Below are 23,762 nucleotides of genomic sequence, written 5' to 3'. Positions count from 1 at the left end.
TTTGGGATCTTCTTTTGCATCCCAATATCCTGCAGGTTCAAGGACTGCAACATTGCATCTTTCATAAACATCAGAAAGCAATCTGGTACCTCTTACAGGAGGATCATCAACTAACTCATCTAGATTTTGCAAAGGATCAGCTATTGGCTTATTTTCTGTATCATTCCAGTTCCACTGCTCATTCTCCATGAACTGCACATCCCTGCTTATCAAAAATTTTCCTGTGTTAGGTTGGAAAACTCTATAAGCTTTAGATGTTGAGCTATAACCCACAAATATACCAGGTTCAGCTTTCTTATCTAACTTGTCTCTTTTAATTTGTGGCACATAAGTAAAACACAAGCATCCAAATATTTTAAAATTTTTCAAGAGAGGCTTGTAACCATACCAAGCTTCAAAAGGAGTCTTTCCGTCTACTGCTTTGGTGGGAAGTCTGTTAAGTAAAAATACAGCTGTGCTTGCAGCCTCTGCCCAATATTCCTTAGGCAACCCTTTCTCATGAAGCATGCATCTGACCATTTCCATTATTGTCCTGTTCTTCCTTTCACTCACTCCATTTTGTTGAGGGGTGTAAGGAGCTGTAAGTTGATGCTCAATGCCTGCCTCCTCACAGAACATAGTGAATTGTGTTGATGTGTACTCAGTGCCATTGTCAGACCTCAAAACTTGAATCACACAGCCACTTTGTTTTTCAATCCAATTCTTAAATCTCCAAAATACCCCAGCAACCTCTGACTTGGACTTGAGAAAATAAATCCAGCACATTCTGGTGTAATCATCTATAAAGACAATGTAGTATTTGCTCTCATTAAGTGAAGCTGTTCTTTGCGGTCCAGCCAGATCTGTGTGAATCAGTTGCAGCTTCTCTGTTGCTCTCCAGGTTGCTTGCGTGAACGGTAATCTTACTTGCTTACCATACTGACATGCCTTGCAGCTTGGTAATTCAGCATCTAAGTGAGGCAAACCTTGAGCCAAATTCTTTCTTTGCAAATTCAATATTGCTGCATGATGAAAATGGCCTAATCTTTTGTGCCATATCTCTGTACTATTAACAATAGCTGGATAAGCTATTTGCTCCTCCTTCATTGGATCAAATGAAAAACTTTTGCTTCTCATTTTAATGCTGAAAATTACCTTATCATTGGCATCTTTGATCAAACATTGCTTATTTTCAAAGATGACTTTAAATCCTTTATCAAGTAATTGACCCACACTCAACAAGTTTTGATCAATCTCAGGTACATATAAAACATCAGAAATTAGCTTTGTACCTGTGCAACTTTCAATGGCCACGGTTCCTTTTCCTTCAACAGCAATCAGTTTACCATTACCGATTCTGACTTTTGATATTTGTGATATGTCCAGCTCTCTGAATATTTCTTTATCATGGGTCATGTGATGGGTACAACCACTATCCACTAGCCAACATTCACTTGAGCTACTGCTTGTAAAACATGTTGCTACAAACAACTGCTCTTCCTCTTCTTCTTCTTCTTCTTCTTGATCTTCAGCTTGAGCCTCATTACTTTGTTGAAAATTGCTTCTGCAAATTCTCTCGTGATGCCCAAGTTTGTTGCACTTGTCACACTTCACATCAGGTCTTCTCCAACATTTGAAAGGAGGATGACCGAATTTTCCACAATGCTTGCAAGGAGGAAATTCTCTATTTTTTTCTTCATTTTTGTAGCTAGTGCTTCCAACTGCTTCTTGTTTGTTGAAACTCTTCTTATACTTATTTCCCATGCTCTTTTCTCCTTTGTTGATTTTTAATTTAGCTTGTAATGCTCCTTCCACTGAACATTCAGACCTTATCATTCTTCTTTGTTCTTGGGCCTGCATAGCATTTACAAGCTCCGCTACGGTAAGCTTTGACATGTCCTTGGTATTTTCCAAGGAAGTGATGGTTGCTTCAAATCTTTCAGGGACAGTCACGAGTATTTTCTGAACTATTCTTGAATCAGACAATTCAGAACCAAGCAATCTTACTTTGTTAGCAATGCTAATAAGTTTATTTGCATACTCTTTAATTGTTTCAGACTCCTTCATCTTTTGCATCTCAAATTCTCGAATCAAATTAAGCGCTTGCATTCCCCTAATTCTTTCATCTCCTTCATATTCAGTTTTGAGGAAATTCCATATTTCAAATGCTGATTTGATGGTCATAATTCTGGTGAAGATTTCTTCTGAGACAGCAGCAAACAAAGTAGCTCTTGCTTTTGACTTTCTTGTTTTCCTTTCCTTGTGATTTTTTATCTGAGCCATTGTTGGATTGTCTGACAAAGGAAGAACTTCGTAGTCCTCCTCAACAGCTTCCCAGAGGTCATTTGCCTCTAAGTATGCCTCTATTCTTGCTGCCCATATATGATAGTTTTCACCATCAAACACAGGTAATGGTAGGGCTTTGTAGGATGTTTCAGAATCCATCTGATTGATGAAATGAAAGGTAGTGTTTAAGCTTTTATGGTGGGTTTCACTCACTTCACTCACAAGTCCCTCTAAGAAGAAGGCTCTAGATACCAATCTGTTGGTGTTTATACGTAACTCATAAAATAGGAAAGGAAAAACTGAAGCTTTATTGAATAAAAAACTACTATAAAAAATACAAAGCTGTGACTTAAATAAAAACAAATACTAAGTAACTAACTCCTAATCTTTAGCCACTACTTTATTAGCTAATTTAAAAACTGAAATATTAAAACAAATTCTCCTAAAGACTTGGTCAATCAGTGCAGCTGGCAGTCACAACTGCTGATACACACGTTCAACACATGACTTTTGAAATTATGAATTACTGGATATTTAAGATATTATTTACAAACTTCCTTATAGTTAAGATTTTAAGTTTAATTAAGTATTTGAATATAAATGTTTACTTTCTCTTACTAATGTAAATTTATGCATCAGCATTAATTTTATGAATATTTGAGTTTTATGAATTTTGTAGAATCTTATGATTCAGGATATGATTTCACGCTTTACGATCTTACTACCCCTTTTCGATTCTGCGTGAAATCTCGATTTTAACTACTTTGGTTCCCTTATCATGAGCTTCTGGAGGGTGGGAGAATAATCTTCTTTTAGTTTGTTAAGTTAACTTTATAGAATTCAATTCAGATACAAGTTACAACTAAATAACCAACACTTAGCTGTCAAAACCTTAACTGCAGTTATTTCAAATCATAAATATGAGTGCTCACAGCTTTTGTAAATTTTAATTGACTTTCAGAAATACAATTTCTCAGTTTCATTAAAAAAAATATATATTCTTTTCTCTCAATTTCTGATAGAGAGCAACAAGTGCCACATCCATTCTACTAATTGAGGGGTTTTGGCATCCACAAATCATGAATTGCATGAATTAGTATGTTATTTTTTAGGATAAAAGGAAAAATATGATTAAAGTAAAAAAAATAAAAAAAGGACTGAATCCCGATATTAAAATAGGATAAATTGAGAAAAAATGCAGAACTCAGAAGTAGAATTGATTTTTTGGGCTTTCATGAAATAAAAATCCCAACCAAGAGTCAAGATCAAGCTAGCAACACTAGTGTTAAAAGTTAGTAGAAGCTTATTGAAAAAACCAAATCAAAACCTTCAAAGAGATAAGGAAACAGAGTTTAATTGAAAAGAATAAATATTATTAAAATAACTAACCAGATTATAGCACCAGCAGCTGACACTTTTCCAAGCATACACAGACATTCAACCATGGTCTGAAGATACTTCACATAAAGTGGAGCATCACTCTTTCTAATTGTTTCCTGCACAAGAAACCCGGAACTTCAGTTCAGAGACTGAAAATCGCTGAAAATTTGAGAAGTATTATGAATTTAATACAAATTATACAATTAAGAAGCTCATACAAGAAATTCATCAGGTGTCGAATTCGAAAGCCATGTTGGCATTTGACAAAGAGCACCACTGGCATCCTTTGTGACATCACTACCATTGATTCTCATGTTTTCCATATCTCCATCTAAAGTAGCTTCTTCACTTGAATCCAGAGCGCCTTCCTCATCATTGCCATCAAAAGAACTGAAACGCACATTTGATGGTATTTAATATATTATATTCCGCAAGCACAATCCAAACTCCACACTAACGTGTAGAGCAACAATCAAGCCTTCTCACGCTACGTGGGATCAGCTACATGGATCAAACGACGTGATAGTGCTCTCTCAAACAAGACACTAATATGACTCTGGAAAAAGAGAAATTGGAGATTGTCTTCTAAATTGTTATATCCTTAGTCAATATTAGTGAAGAGGGCGCAACCCAAAGTAGACATTAGGAAAATGGAGCTACGTCACATCAACCTAACAGCAAAAATCCAGCAAAAAAAAACACTACCAAAGCTAGCATGGAGTGGTATAACCAGTATTCCATGTAAAATTTAATAAAATCACACTATCAAATATTCTCATCATCACTTACAACAATCTCGTCCATTTTTGACAAATAAGACAATATGAGAGATCCCGTCCATTTTTGACAAATAAGACAAAATATGAGAGGAATTTGCTAAATTAGAATATCTACTATGAAAGCAATCTTCCCTCGGCCATCAATGAAGCAATGTGTAACATTAAAAAAAATGCATGAAGCTTCAATAGGAAATAGGAAATGACTTATGCAGTTTATAGTATCTGATGCATTAAGCATCTTACTGTAGTTTAGTTACACTTAGTTTAAGCCTTGCATTGCAGGCTAATGACAGCTGTCAGGTTGTGTACAGCTGTCATACTGCCTCATGACCCTATATTTACTTGTATCCCCTTGTGACTTGAACTCTAACAAGAAATAACAGATTCAGTTACACAGAGTTAGTTACGACTCTCTCTCTCTCTCTCTCTCTCTCCTCTCTCCTCTCTCCTCTCTGAGTTTTTCAAGCTTTTCACATTCATCAATGGTGATTCCTGTTTCCAACAGTTTAGAACTAGGAGAAAATAGCAGAAATAGTCAGAAGTTCAATTGACCAGTATTACCCTCTGTCCACAGGTCCGGGCCTATAAGATCCATCAATCTGGAGGCCATTCTGATTGTCACCTTTTAGTGACCTTGTTCTTCGAGACAGAGGTTGTGAACTATGCGCAGTAAGTGCAACAGAAATGGTGGTGGGAACGTCGTCATCATTTTCCAGCATAGTTGAGCCTGAGGCACTGCACACAAAAGAGTTCAAACACAATATATCATAACATCAGTTCAAAACAAATAAACAGTACAATTACATTGAATTGGCAGTCAGATCAAAAGTTCGCTGTACATTTAAGCGCCATGATATTAAAATATTTTCACATAGAGAAACAAATGCAAACAAAATACAAGAGAAATTCACGAAAGGGCAAAATAGAGCTTCAGAGTTTGCTTGAGAATAGCATGATAAGAGAAAAATATAAAGCAAAGATGCGCCACCGCCCACCGCTAAAATAGCATTTCAGAAGTATATACTCTAAATGCCTTTGCAAAAAAACAAAAAAAATATATACTCCAATATCTCACAGCATCATGATATAAGTAAAAGATAGGAATGGAAAAACAAATACCTATATTCACCTTTGTTGTATAAATGTGCATGTAAATCCTCCAAAATCTTATAAAAGAGAACTCCACGCAACTTTGTTAACTCAGAACGGACATCTTGGAGTGCCCCAACCTAGGCCACACGTCAAACATAATTATGACATACAAATAGAAATGTTCATAGAGATGATTAAATAAATGGAAAAATATTAACAAAGAGGGAGAGAGAGAGAGAGAGAGCCTTCTGAAGTAATAATAACCTAAAGAAGGGATGTACATTAGTCGTATACTATACAGGTTCAAAACAAGCTAAACAAGTGGAGATTTTATAACTGACTGTTGGCACTTCTTTCCATATGCTAGAGGATATGGTTGAGTTTAGTGACTCTCACTAGTGTTTCAATCTCATACTAATTGTAATTTTAAGGGAAAATACATTTCTAATATGCAGAGAGATGCAAAAGTTTTGCTATACGCTTGTGCTTTTTAGCATTTTTGACTTTTTTCTTTGGATTCAGGATACAGTCACATTCACATTTTCTTTGAACAATAAACTATTTCTACCAAAGAACAAACACACAAATACAACACGTAACAAAAAATAAGCCTTCCACACAAAACACGCTGAAAATAAAATAATGATAGAGTAAGTTGAAAACCTACAGTTTGGAGACCTCGCTCAAGCATCATAATGGATTGCACATGCAATTGAACTGCAGCATAATATTGCTTCTCTGCAATGAGTTTCTCAATACGAGCTGGAACCTGCAACTTAGATGATTATAATCAAAAACCTATATAAAACAGTAATAGTTTTAAACAGAGTAGTTTAAAAGAAAGCATGTGCTAAATTTATCATATGAAAAAACATTCAACATAAATACCATTAACTCATTACACACAAATGTATGCATTTATGCAGATAACTTCTCACAGTATTTTTTACACAAATTGTGCGGTCTTATTACAGTGCTTGAGCATTCAGGTCATGTAGTTCTTTGACAAAGTGACCAAACGTCTATAGTTCTTTGCCATCATTGTTTCCCCAATCTTAAACTCAAATTTCAATTCATGATATTTAGTTTCGGAAGCAGATAATTATTGGCCTCCATTTATATCCACTCCAAGTGCATTGTGCTTTTACACAAGTTGTAATGTTTAAAGCAGCAAACAATTCTTGTTCCTTGACTGAACAAATATGGCAAATAAATGGCAAAGCATACATGACTACTTCTGCTTTTGTAATTGAAGGAGCATACGGTATGATGAAACTGCAAATGCAGTCATGTAAATTCATATAATTGCTCAATCAAAAAAACAAAATGCATAAGTAGCCTAAAGAAAATCATGCCCGGGACATACAAAACCAGACCAGCTAGCATGAGTTTAAATGCTGGTTGACAGACATATTTATTCCAATCAACTGACCAAAGTCACACAATTAGATCAAGCACTGTTGAAACTAAAAAACGAACCTTGGCAATGTCTTCGATTTGATCCAATAAGGAGATTATGTGTCGTAATGTGACCGATCGATACCATAATTGATGCAATTGCTTGTTGCGGGCACTAAGGTGCTTCTTGGCCTCTGCCAAATCTACCTTCAATACACCTATACTTTCAGTGGATTCACTAAAAAGCCTCAAGATCTGGAGATAAACAAAATATTTAGAAAACTGTAATTTATAATATAAAGAGACAGTTCTAATTCAGCAACACTCAAGATTTAAACAAGATGAAAGGAGGAGGAAGTGGCTACTGAAATCCAGTTATAATTGGAATTTGAAACCAATAAATGTTTGATATTTTTGTAACCAAAATAGTTCTGATTACAGTTAATTAGATTTTTGTTAAATTAAATATCGACATAAAATATCCATCACGACTTTAGTTTGGTAAAATGCAAGAACTCCCAACTAAGATTGTTTCATTGTTTCCTATATGTCAGCCTTGTATTTAATCATATAAGACATTAACAGAAAGTGCCTTTATATTGTTATAATGAAGATCATACAAAATCAATAAAATATTTGATCAAATACAGCAACAGCAACAGCAACCAAGCATTATCTCATTAAGTGGGCTTGGGTATATCAGTCAAACGAAGCGATGATGTTTTATCATATATCATATCTCTACCCAACTCATCAATCTCTAGATCTTTCTTAAATAGTTTCTCTTAGGTCTTCCTCTACCTGACTGCCTCTAATGTTGTCATTTCCAATCCTATCATGTCTGGTCTTGCCACACATCCAACAAAACATCATCCTCTCCGCTGTGCTTATCTTATTCTCATGTTGGTTCTTTCACCGCCCAACATTCCATCTCATAGAACTTCGCCGATTTTACAGTTGTGCAATAAAATTTTCCCTTCAGCTTGAGAATTACATGCTGCTATGACTACGATCTAATCTTGACAGCACAATAAATGAAAAGGAAAGAAAAAAATTGTATAATGTGACGATAGATCTACACATGAATATACAATCAAAGACCCAGTTTCCCAATGTATATTCATTAAATTACATAGAAAATGAAATTTTCAGAAACCTGGGAATAGTTTTGGATAGCTCTGTTGAAACCAGTATGATAAGATTGTACAACTTCATCCACAACCTCCTCAATAACATCACTTTGCTCCTTCAAAAATTGGGCAGCAGCATCACGATCTTTTGATGTTAAGATATGAACAACATGAGGTAACGAATCAAAACGAGCAGCAGTCCAAGTCTCATCGATCCTAGAGATTTCTTCTCTCAGATACTGCATTCAAATGGAAAAAGAAAGACTCAAATTGTCATGAATGAGAGTACTCAGGGAAACATATGATAAGTGCAGTAGAAATGCAATTACAATGGAAGTTCCAGACTTAAAATGCTCAAAATAAGAGACCACTTTCAACATATGATCCCACCCTCAAATTGCAAGTGATGTATCCTAATTCAAGCTCTTTGCAAAACAATTAGCTTCTAATATATAAAAATGAAGGATATGAAACAGTTGCTGCAAAGAATCCTACATCCAAAAAATATACTAATCTCTGAAAAGGAGCAAATATAGCTTACAGCTTTTTCTGGAGGCAAAGGTAACTCGTCAAAAACTCCCATATTCAGCCTTCAATTCAATGTAATTGAGCTGCAATGCAAAAATAGAAGATAAAAGATAGCAGAAAATTCAAACTATTTTCTCACTAAGCTCTTGAGTGAAAATTCAAACTATGCGGTTAAATCATATGAAAATTGAAAGTTGAAGAATGAGAATTCGAGATTTGAAGATCTTAAGAGTTATGCTAAGAATCGAACTGAATCGGTAGTTTTGAGAATGGAACGAACCTGTGATGAAGAAGAGAACGAAGATGGCGAAGAACGCGTGAGTAAAAGAAAAATCAAAAGAACGTAAATTTATTGACTAGTAGTATGGTTGGTAGGTAATAATCAAACACATTTCAGATCATGTATTATTTAAAAAAATTGGATTAATTTCACATCATATTTTATCTTTTGGATTAAATACGTTTTTCATCATCAATTCAAAAATTACTTTCCTTTTTCATCTCTTTATGAGATTGCAATTTTAGTTTCTACAAATACATTTAATCTCTAATATTAATTGAAATATTTAACTTTTTTAAGAAATAATTTTTTATTTTAGATTGTTTAAAGAGTGTCCGAGACCATTCGTTAACAATATTCTTTAAAATAATATAAAAAAATTGTCCATAAAAAGTATCATAAATTTTGAATTTTTAGATTTTGGTGTTAAAAAATTCATATTTAGTTCAATTTTTTGTTTATTAATTTATGATTTTAATTTTTGTTGTCGATAGAATCATGATTTTAATTTTGGATCATGTGTAGGTTGCTTTGGAAGGGTGATTCAGTCTAAATACTCAAAAGCTGCATAGATTTTTATTTTTTTTGGTACAAAAGCTGCATAGATTTTATTTTTGGTGGGATGGATTGAAAAAATTCTGAATATTTGCTATGTTGGTAATACTGCGGTTTGTTGGGTGCATACATTTGTAGTATAAAATTAAGGATAGCGTTTATATACTATTAAGGCACCGATGTTATATATCATTGGCGTCTCAATTTATTTTAGCATTTTCTTTTTAATTCTCCTTCTTTTATTAGACTGTTTCATTTCTTATCCATGAGCTTCTTACGCGTACTATGTAATTCAGATTTTAGAATTCAAACCGTAAAAAAACTTCATAAAATCTCCAAAAATACGTTGAAATATTTCTGATTTTAGAATCTGAATAGGGCGCGCGAGAATTTTATAAGATGGAAAAAGTGATGGCATTTTATTATGAGTGAAATTCATACAGGTACCATCATTTTGAGAATAGGTCTCAAATGACATAGTGAGTTTTACATCTCACTAAATAAAAAGAAGTGTTAGAAAAAAAATGGAATAAGGGGGTTGCTATTACTTTTCTAATATCAATTTTTTGTGTTTTGTTTATTTAACTTGTTGGATTTGGATTATTCGACAATTGATTGTTTGTGTGCTTTTATTACTTTTATCAGGTTGGGATAGGAACGTTAATAGCCATTGATATATCCATTTGTGTTGCACTAGTTAGGGTGTTCGTCGGTGGGTTTGGCCAAACCTAAAATCAAATTAAATAAGGTACTTCCGTTTGGGTGAGGTAAAATAACCACTTGTTATACTATTGGGTGGGTTTGGGCGAGCCCACTAATTTTTGGGTTGGGTTGGATTGGGTAATGGGTTACCCAACTTATTTTTCTATTTTTTTAATACTAAATGACAAGTCCTCATAATTTTGATTTAAAATAGTACTCTACTTTTTAATTTTCTTTAAAAAAATGTTTAACTTATTTTACTATAATTTTATGCATCATAGAATATCAAATAATAACTTCATCATAAAATACTTGCAACAAATTAAAATTGCATGACATAAAATTGCATTAATATCAAAATAATCAAAAAGTGCAACATATTAATTTGTAACTCTAGCATGTTTTGATTTTTAATATATAGGGTACAATGTGTATGTTTTGGAAATATAACTTTCTTCTACCCTATGAAAATAAAGATAAAAAAATATTATCATTATTGGGTAAATGAATTTTTTGGGTTTGAGTCTGGTTTTACCCAAAGCCCATTTATTTTTATGGATTTTCAATTTTACCATACCCACCCAATTAACCAACCCACCTCATTTTTTTTTGTTTTTTTGGGTGAATTTGACCGAATTTTCTGGGTTGACTCAACCCATGAACACCCCTAGCGCTAGCAATGTGATGATCACTCTTGTGCCATTTTTATTTCCATTTAAAGAAAAGGGTTACATTTCAGTTGTTGTCAATAATCAAATACTAGTATGAAAAAGGGAAGAAAAAAAAAAATATTCGTATGGAAAATACTTTGGTTTATATCTATGTAAATTAAATTGTATGGAGGTTGCTATTTCTTTCTTTCAAATTTCAGCACAATATTATACTAATGAAAAAGATTATCTTTAAGATAAAACAAAAAGAAGATTAATGACAATACACCAGAAGTATCCAACGGGAATAAATCTTCTCCAATTTTCATTTCCTCGACGATTATAGCTTTGAGAATTTGTTCATAATAGGATAATATCCTCATCATATGCAAGGAACACGAGAAAATGAAAGAGTTGTTCAAAGAGGAGGAAAAAAGGGGCTATCTACCTCATGCTCCCATCTATTTAATCATATGATCCACTAATGATCTAAAAAGCAGATGAATCGATTTATAAAGGAACTAAACACATCTAAAATTTGGTAATTGAATGAAAATAAGACAATCAATATTGCCAAAACACTGGTGACAGCATCAAGGTCATCGGAAAAAGAGGTACTCTGCAACACTTTAGGTATGGTCACTCATGAATATCATCAGTTTTACACACTCATTAACAGGCTCAATATGATCATTGATGCAAAAAAATGCATGAAATTTGATAGAGCAGCTTTAATAACGATATAATATAAACCTGTGAAAGCCTAGATACTGATTGTGATTTAGTGTTTTTTTTTTTTTTTTGAAGTGGTGATAGTAGCAGTTTGCCTGTGTGATCAATTAATGAAGTGAAGTTGCACACTTTTCACAGCATTTAGTGATATACAGATTTTGGCATTCTACTCTTGCTGACAGTAGCAAGTAGAAGCAATTATAAAGCACCCCATGATTCTCCTCCTACCAATAAACCAACAATAGACTAACAAATACAGATTCAGATCATGTAATGTATTGAACAAAACAATAATTTGTGATATCAGACACAGTGCAGTACTTGTGACCTCTTTGCTCATTTGCCTCATCAAGTAATCAACTAATGACTTCTGAACATAGCAGTGGAAAGACAACCAACAGTTTAACGTGAAGTGGAAGAGAAAAGGGATGCTATAAACCATCAGGGGTAATACGGAATTAAACAGATACATCACAGGTAGTAATTTCGATAGTAGGTGTGTGCAAAACCAAAGAGAAAAAGAGAAAAAAATAACAAATGTGGTATGTTTGCAAAAAGATATCAAATAGCCTACAGCAGTTGTGGTCTATTTGCTCCTTTGCCTCATCAAGTAATCAAGTAATAATCAACTGATGACTTCTAAACCTAGGAGTGGAAAGACAACTTTCAGTTTCATGTAATTTGTAAAAGTGTAGTTAAAAGGAAAGGGATGCACAGACAAAGTGAAAGTCTAACCAAACCTAATAATAAAAGGGAAGGAATGTATTGAAGGCTAAGAGGAAAAGAATGTATTAAACTATCAAGGGCAACAATATGTTTCCACCTTTCGTGTCTCAAAGGGAGAAATTACTTTGAATAAGCAACAACCATTAAACATCAGTTAGAAATATCTTAACGATCTGTAGTTTGGTAGCATTTGGTCAAATAATGTGCAAACCTAATGACATAAACACAACTTATTGAGAGGGAAGTACTAAACCCGAAGAAAGAAACAAAAAAAGGATAAAGGAGAATTGCATAAACAAAAAATAATAACTTTCAATCATGAGATAAGACCACATATTTTGCTGGAATCGAACAGCCGTGGTAGATTTCTTTTTATCTAAAGTAAGAGTAATGCCCTTGACTATACAGTGTCTCCTACTAATCGTCAAAACTTGGGAAGAGAAAAGATAACTCAAAACATGACTTGTGCATTCATTTCCCGGTACAACACGATTGAACTAGCTCTCCGTCACTCCAATAGGATTTAGTACCTTGTGATGAAAATGATTTTCCATAGAGTTGCGGCAAAGCCGACTAATCGTCAAAACTTGGGAAGATAATTTATAACTCAAAACATGGCTTGTGCTTTCATTTCCTGGTACAACATGATTGAACTATCTCTCGATAACTCCAATAGGATTTAGTGCCTTGTGATAAAAATTATTTTCCACGGAGTTGTCAACTTCAACTAGAACAAGAGCCAAATTTTCTCATTAGTTCTATATTTTCGGCAATGGTTGATCCAGGAGTACCAATAAAACCAAGAGATGCACAACTGCATACAGTCTGCTCAACATAAAGAAGAACATCAGGTAATATCTGATTTGAGCAATACTTTTTACCAATTCTAGAATCTGAATTTGGAATAAACCTCTGTCCGTAACCTGCTGTGGTTAGTTTTTTGGCTGCTTGCATAACTAGTTGATCATCCTCTCTTAAGAAATGCACCTTATAGTTATGTGCATCACCAGTTAAATCACCTAAATAAGTACCAGTCCAATTATTTCTTTGAAGATCAGTCATTACAAAAATGTGTATGGGTAGATGGCCTTTCTGCATCAAAGATACTAATTTTTGCCTTAACCCATCAAATGTAGCCTTATGATGATTCTTAAACTGCCCATCCAGTAATCTAAGCTGCGCACAAAGAAATGGAGCTTTAATGGTTGTTTTAGCAAACTCCTTTCCGGCATTCATAACTTCTGGGACATATGGAAGAAACTTAATCTTCTCCATCAAAGATAAAAACCTCTGGTCCTGATGAGATTCATGAATATCAATATATGACTCGGAACCTTTGTATGGAGCTGAGAAAAGGCTTCCAAATGCTAGCATTGAAGCTGATTCAACTTTAGAACCGGGACCAAGTGTCCTAAATACATCCCTCCGTCTCCTAACATATGATATTTTCTTTCTCTGCTTCAGCTGTTCATCGGGTTGGAACGAATCCAACATGCCATCCTCATGACCGTCTACATGGTAAGTCCACACTGTAGTTCTGCAATCTTCATTGATAGCATATATACACTTTGCAATATTCCCATGAAACCCAGATAGCAAGGATCCACATTGCTTTAGGCTTTCAGAAACAGATGACTGTGACTTTGGATCATTATTACAAGCCAAATCTAAGCTGATGCCACACCATATCGACACAAAATCCCTCAGATCAATAACTCGAACAAGACTAGAAGAAACTAAAGACGAGATATCTATGATTTCAGCAATGGAGACATATCTGCAAGAAAAGAATGGAAGAAAACTTAAAATTGATACAGATGACCAAGTGCAGTGTAGTTTCCATGATAGAAAGATGTAACTCAAACCCTAAAATCACAGTTTAGAAGTTACAGACATTGCTATTATTACGAGATAAAAGGAAATTAACTCAATTACATATAAAAAATAAAAAATAAAATCCATTAGAAATATTTTATGTCAAAGTAACTATGCTGTGTGGAAAAATCATGGAATAGAAATGAGCAATGTTATTAGTATCTAGAGTCCGCTTGGATTTGCTTATTTAAGCCTATCTTACATAAGCACTTTTAAGACTGTTTGGAAGTGATTATGGAAACAGCTTATTTATGACATGTTTTTTAACTTATTTCCATAAACTCTCCCAAATAGCTTCCGGAAACAACTCATATCTTATATGAAAACAAATTAACTTTATTTTATCTTTTGTTAAACTCTCCTACTTGACCAGAATTGGACAATTTATCGACAAAACAAACTAACCTTCCACCGCGAAGAAGCTGAATGACATGATCCCAAACAGAAAAACGAATATGATTGGGTTCGACAACGCGAAACTTAGGACAACTACCTAAAGCAACAGCATGGTGATCCAAGATAGGAGGAACAACCAAAGTCCGATTAAGTATCCCAGCGATCAAAACAGCGTGTTTAAACTCTGAAAGCTGGTTGCTGAATCCACTGTGAGGTGCATACCACATGAATTTCTCGCTTAATGCAAGAGCTTGGGAAGAGCATTGAAGTGTATGTGATTTTGTTTGGGAGTATTCAGTGAAATGAGAATCGCGTTTGGCGTAATAGTAATAAAGAAAAAGGAATGAAAAGAATGTGGCAAAGAGGGTTATGGGAATGAGTGGGAATTTGTAATGCGGTTTTCTTTTAGGTAACATTTTGTTAGGGTTTAATGATATTCAAATTCAAGTTGAAGATTTAAGGGTTAGGTTTGGAATCGAAGATTCGATGTATGTGTGTGCGTATTTGTTTTGAGAATGGAACGAGTCTGTGAGAGAGATGAAGAGATCGAAGATGATGATTGGTGAGGTTGAGAATACCACGCGCCAGGAAGAGTAAAATCCAGATGTTGTTAAGCGGACGATTAAGGCCATGTTTGGTAAAAAAATAAAAGCTGTTCTTGATGACATACTGCTTGCCGATTGAATTTGCAATATAACGTTCAAAATAAATAGATTGTTGTAAAAAAAAGGGTTAAAATAGATTATAAATATAAAATGACATTAAAAAAAATGTATTTAGTAATATTTATATTTTCAACTAAGATTGTAAGAGTAAAATGAAGATAAAATATGATAAATCTTAAGTTATAAACCTACTTGAATTACCTTATAAAAAATCGCTATAAGTTCCTGAATGAATTGTATGTTATAATCATATAAGTATATGAGTTTATAAACTCTAAGTCATAAGTTCATTTTTCTATCTTACCAAACAAACATTAAATTGAGAATAAACCTTTAATATAAACCTTCGTAATCTAAATTTTCAATGATGACGTAGGTATAGCTCTATTGAGAGTTCACTTAGAAATTAAACTTTCGTTCTCTCAAATGATTCGTCGTTTGGTAGAGCTAATCAATCATTTGAGTAAAATTGATTGGCTAATAAATCTTCAATTTAATTCCAACTAGGGAAATGATAATCATTGCCTTTGGAGTATTGGTACTAAAAATAAGTAAGTTTGCATCGAAAAGTTGTGTAATCATTGCTAAGAAAAAAGTAAAGATTTGTATTTCCAAGACAAAGTTTCTATTAATAGAATCATTAATCAAGGGCACTGGTTAACAAGACTCTTATAACTAATACGTGAACTCGTGTCAAACATGTGTAAGAATGATCTTAAATTATTTTTTAAAAATATTCTAAAATATGATATTAATAAAATATGTTACTTTTTTTGAAAGAAATAAAATATATTACTTGATTTTATGTAGCGTATGTATTTATACATTTTCCCTAAAAAAATAAAATATTTATATATTTGATGAAGACCGAATATATTTAGGATAAAATTTATTTAGATTTTTGTATGGATTTTTTGTGTGGTTCATGTAAAATTAAGTTGGGAAATGCTATGGACAAACGTTTATACACACGCCATCTAACACACGCGCACCTGTTCAACTTTTAAATATATTTACTTGTTAACCGAGTGAACCGGTTGAGAAATTTTAACATTCTTTTATAATTCATTCAGTCACAAAACAAATGGCTAATGCATGCAATAAGGAGGTTGACGACAGTATGAAAAGAATACGACGATGCCGATGTGGGGGTATGGAAGGCGGTGTATATGCGTTGGTTGTGTCCCGCGGCGAGAATGAAAAGAAAATGCCATGGAAGCACTTTGACACCACCTAGTTATAGAAGATGTTGCAGGACTCATAAGGGTTGAGTAGTGATGTTCTGTTATGGAGAGGTTGGCTGCAAATTTGAGCTTAAGTAGTTATTGATGGTGTTTTAATTAGAAGAAAAAAAAAATGATGAAGGGTGGTGGTGGTTGATTGGAGAAGAAGACCATTGAAATTGCTATTAATTTCTCATAATAATATATATGGAATATAATGTGTTGATTCTTTGATTATCTCTCTATATATCTTCTTCTCTTCTCATCAACAATCCCACACCCTCACCCAATCTCATGGAATGTGTTATAATATCATGCAGTTATCGCTATGACTGTAAGGAAAACGATGAGTGGCGAAGACAATATTAACTACAAGATTTATATTATTATTTTTTTATAAAAAGATAAATGTAGCCGGTTGCAAGTTAAATGGCATTTTAATGAAAATGATGTGGACCAATGACAAGGGAAGTGCTCAAAAGCGTTTGTTAGATCGTGTTATAATAAACTTTGATTTTTTATTTTTCTTGACAATTATGTGAAAAATCACGCAAAAAACATAGTATAAAGAAATACGTTTAAGTCTTGTCCGTAAATTTAATGTTTCAAGGCTAACTAAAACATTATTTTCTTGATCCCGTAAGTGTAGTTCAGTTGATAGCTATCCTAAATAATTTGTATAGAGATCGGATTCTCCACTTATTCATACATAATGTATGTGAATCTAACCATTAACTACTTAACCAAAAAAAAAAAACATTATATTCTCATACTACAATTTTAAAAACAAAATATTTGGATGGTAGTCACAAAATTCAAACAAGATAATGTTAACTATCCATTATTTTATTTTTATGGGATTCACTATTTACTACTCTCATATCATTTCTTTTCTCTCTTTTTTTTTTTTTTGTTCAATGCCTAGTGGCTGGATCACGCACTTTTTAAAGTGTGAAAAAGTGAGGAACCACTGAGCTACACATACGGAACTCTTTTCATTTTTTTTCACAAAAAGGAACTCTCGTCTCGTTTCTAATTTATCGTATATTTAATTTGCAAATTCTTATTTATTTATTTATTACTACATCCGATCCTAATTATAAGACCATTTTGAGAAAAAAAATTGTCCATTTTTATAAGACTCCTTTGATATTTCCAAGTACACTAATTATTTCTTTACCAACCTACCCTTATTTATTTTGCATCTTTTTCCTCAATCAACAATAAGTATTATGTTGAAAACATAAATTAACTCTTTCTCTTAAGGATAAAATTGTAAAAACAATAGTAATTATATACAAATTTAATACTATAACCAACTTTCTTAATCTCCACAATTTTTGCAAAAGGCTCCTATATTTAGGGACGGAGGTAGTAATAAAATATTGGTGAAGTTGTCTAGATTAAGTTGACACAAATCAAAATCATTCTTTTGTTTTTCAATATATTTATATATGAGTTGTGTTATTTGAACAACCATTTCACCGACAACTTTTGAAACAACAAAGACAAAGAAGAATTGACATAAAAACCAAAGCAAATATATATATCATGTCTTTATCCAAAACAAACTTATACCCTTTAAATAAACTAGACTCTAACCCGTATGATGTACGAGTTTTGTAGAGTTTCATATGTTATTTCAAAGTGGCTATATTATTAATTTTAGAGTTACACTTAAAGTCATAGAAACAATCAAACTATGTGATGATTGAGAGTGGTCGACATGCAAAATCTCAAAAAAAAAATTAAAAACATCAGTTTGCATCAACAAAAATGAATATGGAATCAAAGTCATAAATTAAATTATGTGAAAATAATCAAACATGGAAATAAACACAATAAAAATGAGTGTTGGTGGCTTAAAAAAAGCCCTTTAGGATTACATATCCATTTTAGAAGCAACAATTTTTCAATAAAAATGTTAGTGGTCTAGTGGTAAAAGCTCTAAGGTGTTGTTATGGGTAGACGGTTCAATTTCCAGCAAACTTTTTTTTTCAAAAAAAAATATTTAGACCCATCAAAAAAGGCGAGATTAGCGTTAATCTAACATTTATATATTAAGATTAACCAGTTTCCATTTGTAGTTTTCAAATTTCTAAAAATATATTCAGTAGTTTTTTTGGCACCACTATGTGATGCAAATGAAACACTCACGAAACTCACGTAAAATCCTATATTTTTTGTACGATCTAAAAATGTTATAATTACCGTGGGTAAAACTACTTAACTGAACACCGTCATAAATTAAAAATGTTCGGTCACACACAACAAAAAAGAAATTACAAGAGAAAATGACTAGTGATATGATTAAAATAAAGGTTTTATTAAAAAAATGTTAATTAAGTAAATGGTTCTTATAAATATTCAGAATTTTATTTTTATTATCTACAAAATAAAATCACACTTTTTAGACCTTACAAAATATTTCATCAACATTTTTAGTCCCTGTAAAATTTCTCCATCACAATTTTTAGCACCTGTAAAAAAATTTCATCAACACTTTTGATCCCTAAAATGCTTAATGAAAATGTCACATGGACTAAAAAGTGTGATTTTATTTTGTAGGGATTAAAAACAAAACTGTCAATATTTATAGGGACTAAAAACTTAATTAACATTAAAAAAAATAAGGTTAATACCGCTTTTGGTCCCTGCAATATCTGCGAATTCCGCTTTTGGTCCTTGTAAAAAAAAAATTAGATTAGGTCTCTGACATTTCATATTGAATCTGCTTGCGTGGCAAGCGGACTAGAATATTTTTATTTTTTATTTTTCTTTTAATTATTATCACATGGAATTTTTATTATTAACATTTATTTTTAAAAAAGAAAAAAACAATAAAAACAACAAATTAAAAGATAAAAAACACGTTTCTTCTCTCTTCTCCTTCCTCTCTTCCATCTCCTCATCATTATTCAAACAAAATCACTAATCTCTCCTCACAAAACCTCTAATCCCCTTTGTTCTCATCATCATTGTTCCTCTCCTTGCTCAAATTCACGTGTTCTTCGTATGACAATTAACATTAAAATCAAAAGCCTCAAACTTTTGATTATAAACCTCAAATTTCTTCCCTTCCAAATTCGAAATATTGCCTTTTATTTTGTTTCAGATTTGATGGTGTTTTGATTTGAGAAACCCTAACCCCCTTCTACTCTCTAATCTGAAATTGGGTTCAATATAAGGTTGTTGTTTTCTATTAAAGTGTTTTGTGAATCTGTGTTAAAGCTTTCTGGGTTTATGCTTGTTGTTTTCTATGTTTGAAGACAACAATTTAGAGATGGAGAGTGCATATCTAAGTTTTGTTGTAAATGAGTTTAGATATGGGTTTGTGCTTGTTCTTCAACTCATGATCAAATTTCATCTGTGGGTTACTGGCCTCTTTTTTTTTTTTTTTTTTCTTGTGTATTGTCGTTCCTATTCAGATTCGATTTTTTGTATATTGTTTTTGTTGTTCCATGAAAATCAGGTTGTTGGTTCATAGGCTAGAAACACCATTGAAGAAGGCAATTGGAGCACGCTTAATTTTTTGGGTTTTATAAAATTTTAGAGATGGGTTTTTATGATGAATTTCTGGATTTGAATGAACAAGAGAATGAAGAAATGATGAACATATGTTTTGTTTGTTTCTAAATTCCTTCAAAAAATTCTTTCAAAAAAAAAATATTTCCTTAAAATTCTATTTATTTTTTTATTTAATTGTATTTACTAAAAAAAGATATTTAGAATTAATTAATTCAAGAAATTATAAAAAATATCCTAATCAGCATGCCATGTAGGCAGAATTTGCTGACATGTTCAAATGAGAGACCAAAAGTAGAAGAATCTGAAATGACAGGAACAAAATGTAAACTTTTTTTTTTACAAGGATCAAAACCAGAATTCGCTAATATTACAGGGATCAAAAAAGGTATTAATCCAAAAAAATATTAAAATAAAGGTCTTGTTAACGTGTTTTTAAATGTGATCATATTAAAGAACTCAAAAGTAAGTATACAAATTTTGCATTCAAAAGAGCAATTTTCGTACATTAAAAAATTTAAATACATGGTTTTTTAGACAAGATTACCTACATAGCATAAGGATAAATGTTATCATTTTCATTAAACTGGTTATTTTTCTTGTCAAAAAGATGTCATTTAATTTTTTATTATTGTGTCCTAACATTGTTTATTTTGTTTTGTTAAAAAACATTTTTTATTTTCTGTTTTGCGGAGTAGCACTTGTTCTTTGCCCTAATACCAGGGTTGCAATTTTTTTTCTAGCCATGCCTTATTTAGAGGCCTATGTACATATCTCACTGTATTGTTTTGCGGTTCAATTCATAGGTTTAGTTTCTTATGGTAAGAAATCAAAAGAATGCTTTTATGTGATTTGGATGACATGTATTTTGGTAAATTTTCCTTCAAAAAATAATGTATTTTGGTAAGTTTAAAAGCAACGTAATTTTGTGAGATTCGACCAATACGATCGTTTAACAAGTACACCTTTAAACTTGGTTCAAATGTTAGTATGGTTTTGGATTAAGTGCAAGAATAAAAGATTCTCTGTTTTTTTTTTAGGGAAAGAATAAAAGATTCTCATATGCTTTTAATTAGTGAAACACTCAACCTCTAATATTTAGGAGAGATTCTACCCATGACATACTTTTCAGTTTTCTTTTTTAGTTAGATGGTGTGGTTGTTTTGAAGCTTTTTATGTTATCATTAAATTTGTAACTTTAAAATATATATAAGAGCATTTCTTGTGCTCCGAGGGTGCGTTTGAGTTTTAATTTATTTGTAGATTTTTTGAAATAAAATGATAAAAAAATATATATGTTTATGTTTATTATAAATTTACTAAATTTTATTAATGCATATAAAATATTATTGGGAATAAATTTTTTTTTCCAAAGAAAATGGTGGGAATAAGATTTCCATGAAAATGAGAATAAATTCATGTGTAACTACCTATTATAACCCCTATTTTTAAGATTCATAAAAATATTATAATGTTAACCCAACATTTTTTTTATATACCATGAAATAAATTCACATTTTTTTTAAATACCTTGAAACAAACACACCCTTGATTCTCTATATCATTTCTTTACATTTTAAAATAGAAATTAAGTCTCTTTAAGATTAACTCAATTGGTAGAAACATTGTTCGAACATCGAACACTCCACTTAATCACCAACGCTTATCCATATTTAAAATGTGTGAGTTTCAGTAACTGAATTACTTGACAAAAAAAAATTAAAAATTTCATAAACATTGTTCATTTTTGTTTTTCTTTGTCCACATTTTTGCCGTTGATAGCGTTAATATACACATCTCCATTCCTTTTATTCATATCTTCCATTTTAAGAGCATTAAATATGGATTGATGGGATTAATTAAACATACTCTTTTTATTGCCACCGAATTATTAAATCCAATGCAGAAATATTTGATCAAAAGCGCGTAATTAACCCGTGTGAATTAACTTAATTTTTCTAATTAGTGCCTTAAAATGGGTTCCCTTATTGAATGCAATGTTCTTTCTCTTCAATATATATACAGACTCATGGAGGCCATATTTTCACCACACACAATATTATTCTTTAGTGAATATCCTAAACAGTAATTAAACTCTCCTAAAATGGTCCACAATGCTGCTCATTCATGGCACACTGGCTACTGTGATTGTTCATCTCATTGTCGCTCTTGTAATTTTCACACCCTTAATGCAATTTTTCCCGTTGTTTAATTGTTTTTATATTCACTACACACACATGTATGTTTAAGAATTAGAAAAGTATGCACGAACGTTTGGATTGACGTTGAATTTGAAAAAGTCACGGTGCACTGCCGTAATTTCTGCAAAAGTTAAATATATATTATAAAGTTTAATTTAGGGTTTCACCAACATATTACCTAAACTTACCATCAATTCAAATAAACACTAGCTTAGTTTCATGCTTTTGATTTTTTATCATGTGTAGGTTGCCTCACATTATTTTGTCCCTGTGTTGCCTTTGGAAGGGTAGCTGAGATTGTTGACAAAGGAACAACTTGTAAGTGTGTGATCCAATATCTTTATAATATGAAGTTACTATTTTATTCATGATTAAATTCTGAATATTTTTTTTGTTTGTTTTGGTAACATTGCAGCTTGTTGTGTGCACGGACTATTTTACTGCCTGCTTGGTGGTTTTACTTATGTTGGTTCGTCACTCTATGCATGCATTTATCGTACAAAATTAAGGAAGACTTATGGAATTGATGGGAGCAAAACTTGTGATTGCATCGGCACCTGTTGTTGTCTCTCATCAATTTCCATTTGCCAAGAATTTCGTGAGCTAGAATCCCGTGGTTTCGACGTGTCTGCCGGTAATTAGACTAATTTCATAATGATATACTCCATCCGATTTAAAAAATAAAATAAAAAAGTACATGTATTTAGTCGAAATTTTAATTAAATATATGTACCGATTTATTTATGGTTTAGATCGGAAAGAGTATTAGCATAGTGCCTATACATATCTATCCATAATCTCATTTTTTTTTTCTTCCATGAATTGTTTTTTGGCAATTTGTTGGATTTGGATTAGTACTGAATTGATTGATTGATTTTGTGTTTTGATTAGGTTGGAAAGAGAACGTGAGAGTGAAAACCAGAGGGGTGATGGAGATGGAGGCTCCAACAATTGAAAATGGCATGGCCCGTAAATAGCCAATGACATATAATATTCATAAGAAGGAATTGATTTCCATTTGTTTGGGTTTATTTGGATGTATTTTGAAGTTTAAAACTTTCTATTATCGTTGGGGTTTGTTTGGTGGTGTATAAGCTTTCTATTGGTGGTGTTCCATTATCGTTGGTTTATTTGACAAAGATGAATGAATTGCTTTTCACTGATATTTAATGTGATTCCATGTTACTGTTTTATCCAAATGTTGTTGGGTAAATGATTTATTGTTCTTTATGCAAATGGTTTTATATATAAATAAATATATTACATATTTATATTCAAAATAATGATATTTATTAAATCCAGACCAAAAAAGAAAAATGATATTTATTACACCACCAGATCATTATTATGATTGTTTTTTTTTTTTTCTTCAGGTTTATTCAAGTAGGCAAATGCTAACCATTGCCCTTAGGACATTGGATAAAGTAACAAAAATAAAAATTTTGTGTTGGAAAATGATAAAAATTAGTCAAAGTAATTTGTAAAAAATTTATAAATTGTTATTCCCAATGTAAAGCTATTAATTTTAGTTATCTTAACCATTGTCCGGATGGCAATGGTTAGCAAGACGCATTCAAGTAATATATAAATTGTTTTTTTTTCTCATAATAATGATCTGAAAGTGTACATCTTATACTTATTATAATATAATAATAACGAA

The 23,762-nt window shown here is 32.1% G+C and overlaps 3 protein-coding genes across 3 annotated transcripts in view; 1 reads left to right on the top strand and 2 right to left on the bottom strand.

Annotated features, from left to right (window-relative positions):
• Positions 1–8,965, bottom strand: part of LOC25502279 (exocyst complex component SEC8) — a 35,514-nt gene extending 26,549 nt beyond the window's left edge. Inside the window, exons 1-9 of the mRNA XM_013591903.3 lie at positions 8,853–8,965; positions 8,586–8,655; positions 8,071–8,283; positions 6,996–7,169; positions 6,184–6,285; positions 5,544–5,653; positions 4,986–5,159; positions 3,864–4,035; positions 3,655–3,761 (exon numbers count right to left, since the gene is read on the bottom strand). Of these exons, the coding sequence (XP_013447357.1) occupies positions 3,655–3,761; positions 3,864–4,035; positions 4,986–5,159; positions 5,544–5,653; positions 6,184–6,285; positions 6,996–7,169; positions 8,071–8,283; positions 8,586–8,627 (1,094 nt within the window). The 5' untranslated portion in view covers positions 8,628–8,655; positions 8,853–8,965. The remainder of the gene's footprint in view (positions 1–3,654; positions 3,762–3,863; positions 4,036–4,985; positions 5,160–5,543; positions 5,654–6,183; positions 6,286–6,995; positions 7,170–8,070; positions 8,284–8,585; positions 8,656–8,852) is intronic.
• Positions 8,966–12,305: 3,340 nt separating this feature from the next.
• On the bottom strand, positions 12,306–15,140 carry LOC11406031 (O-fucosyltransferase 30). Its single transcript, XM_003630860.4, has 2 exons — positions 14,498–15,140; positions 12,306–13,994 (listed from the first exon to the last, which is right to left on the bottom strand). The coding sequence occupies exons 1-2, from the start codon at positions 14,902–14,904 to the stop codon at positions 12,941–12,943; spliced, it is 1,461 nt and encodes a 486-aa protein (XP_003630908.1). The 5' UTR covers positions 14,905–15,140; the 3' UTR covers positions 12,306–12,940.
• Positions 15,141–22,005: 6,865 nt separating this feature from the next.
• LOC11406030 (protein PLANT CADMIUM RESISTANCE 3) lies at positions 22,006–23,079 on the top strand. Its single transcript, XM_003630858.1, has 4 exons — positions 22,006–22,072; positions 22,349–22,420; positions 22,518–22,736; positions 22,994–23,079. The coding sequence occupies exons 1-4, from the start codon at positions 22,006–22,008 to the stop codon at positions 23,077–23,079; spliced, it is 444 nt and encodes a 147-aa protein (XP_003630906.1).
• Positions 23,080–23,762: the final 683 nt, after the last annotated feature.

Source organism: Medicago truncatula, chromosome 8, assembly GCF_003473485.1.
Source record: "Medicago truncatula cultivar Jemalong A17 chromosome 8, MtrunA17r5.0-ANR, whole genome shotgun sequence".
Lineage (NCBI taxonomy): Eukaryota > Viridiplantae > Streptophyta > Magnoliopsida > Fabales > Fabaceae > Medicago > Medicago truncatula.
This window is presented reverse-complemented; position numbering and strand designations above follow the sequence as displayed.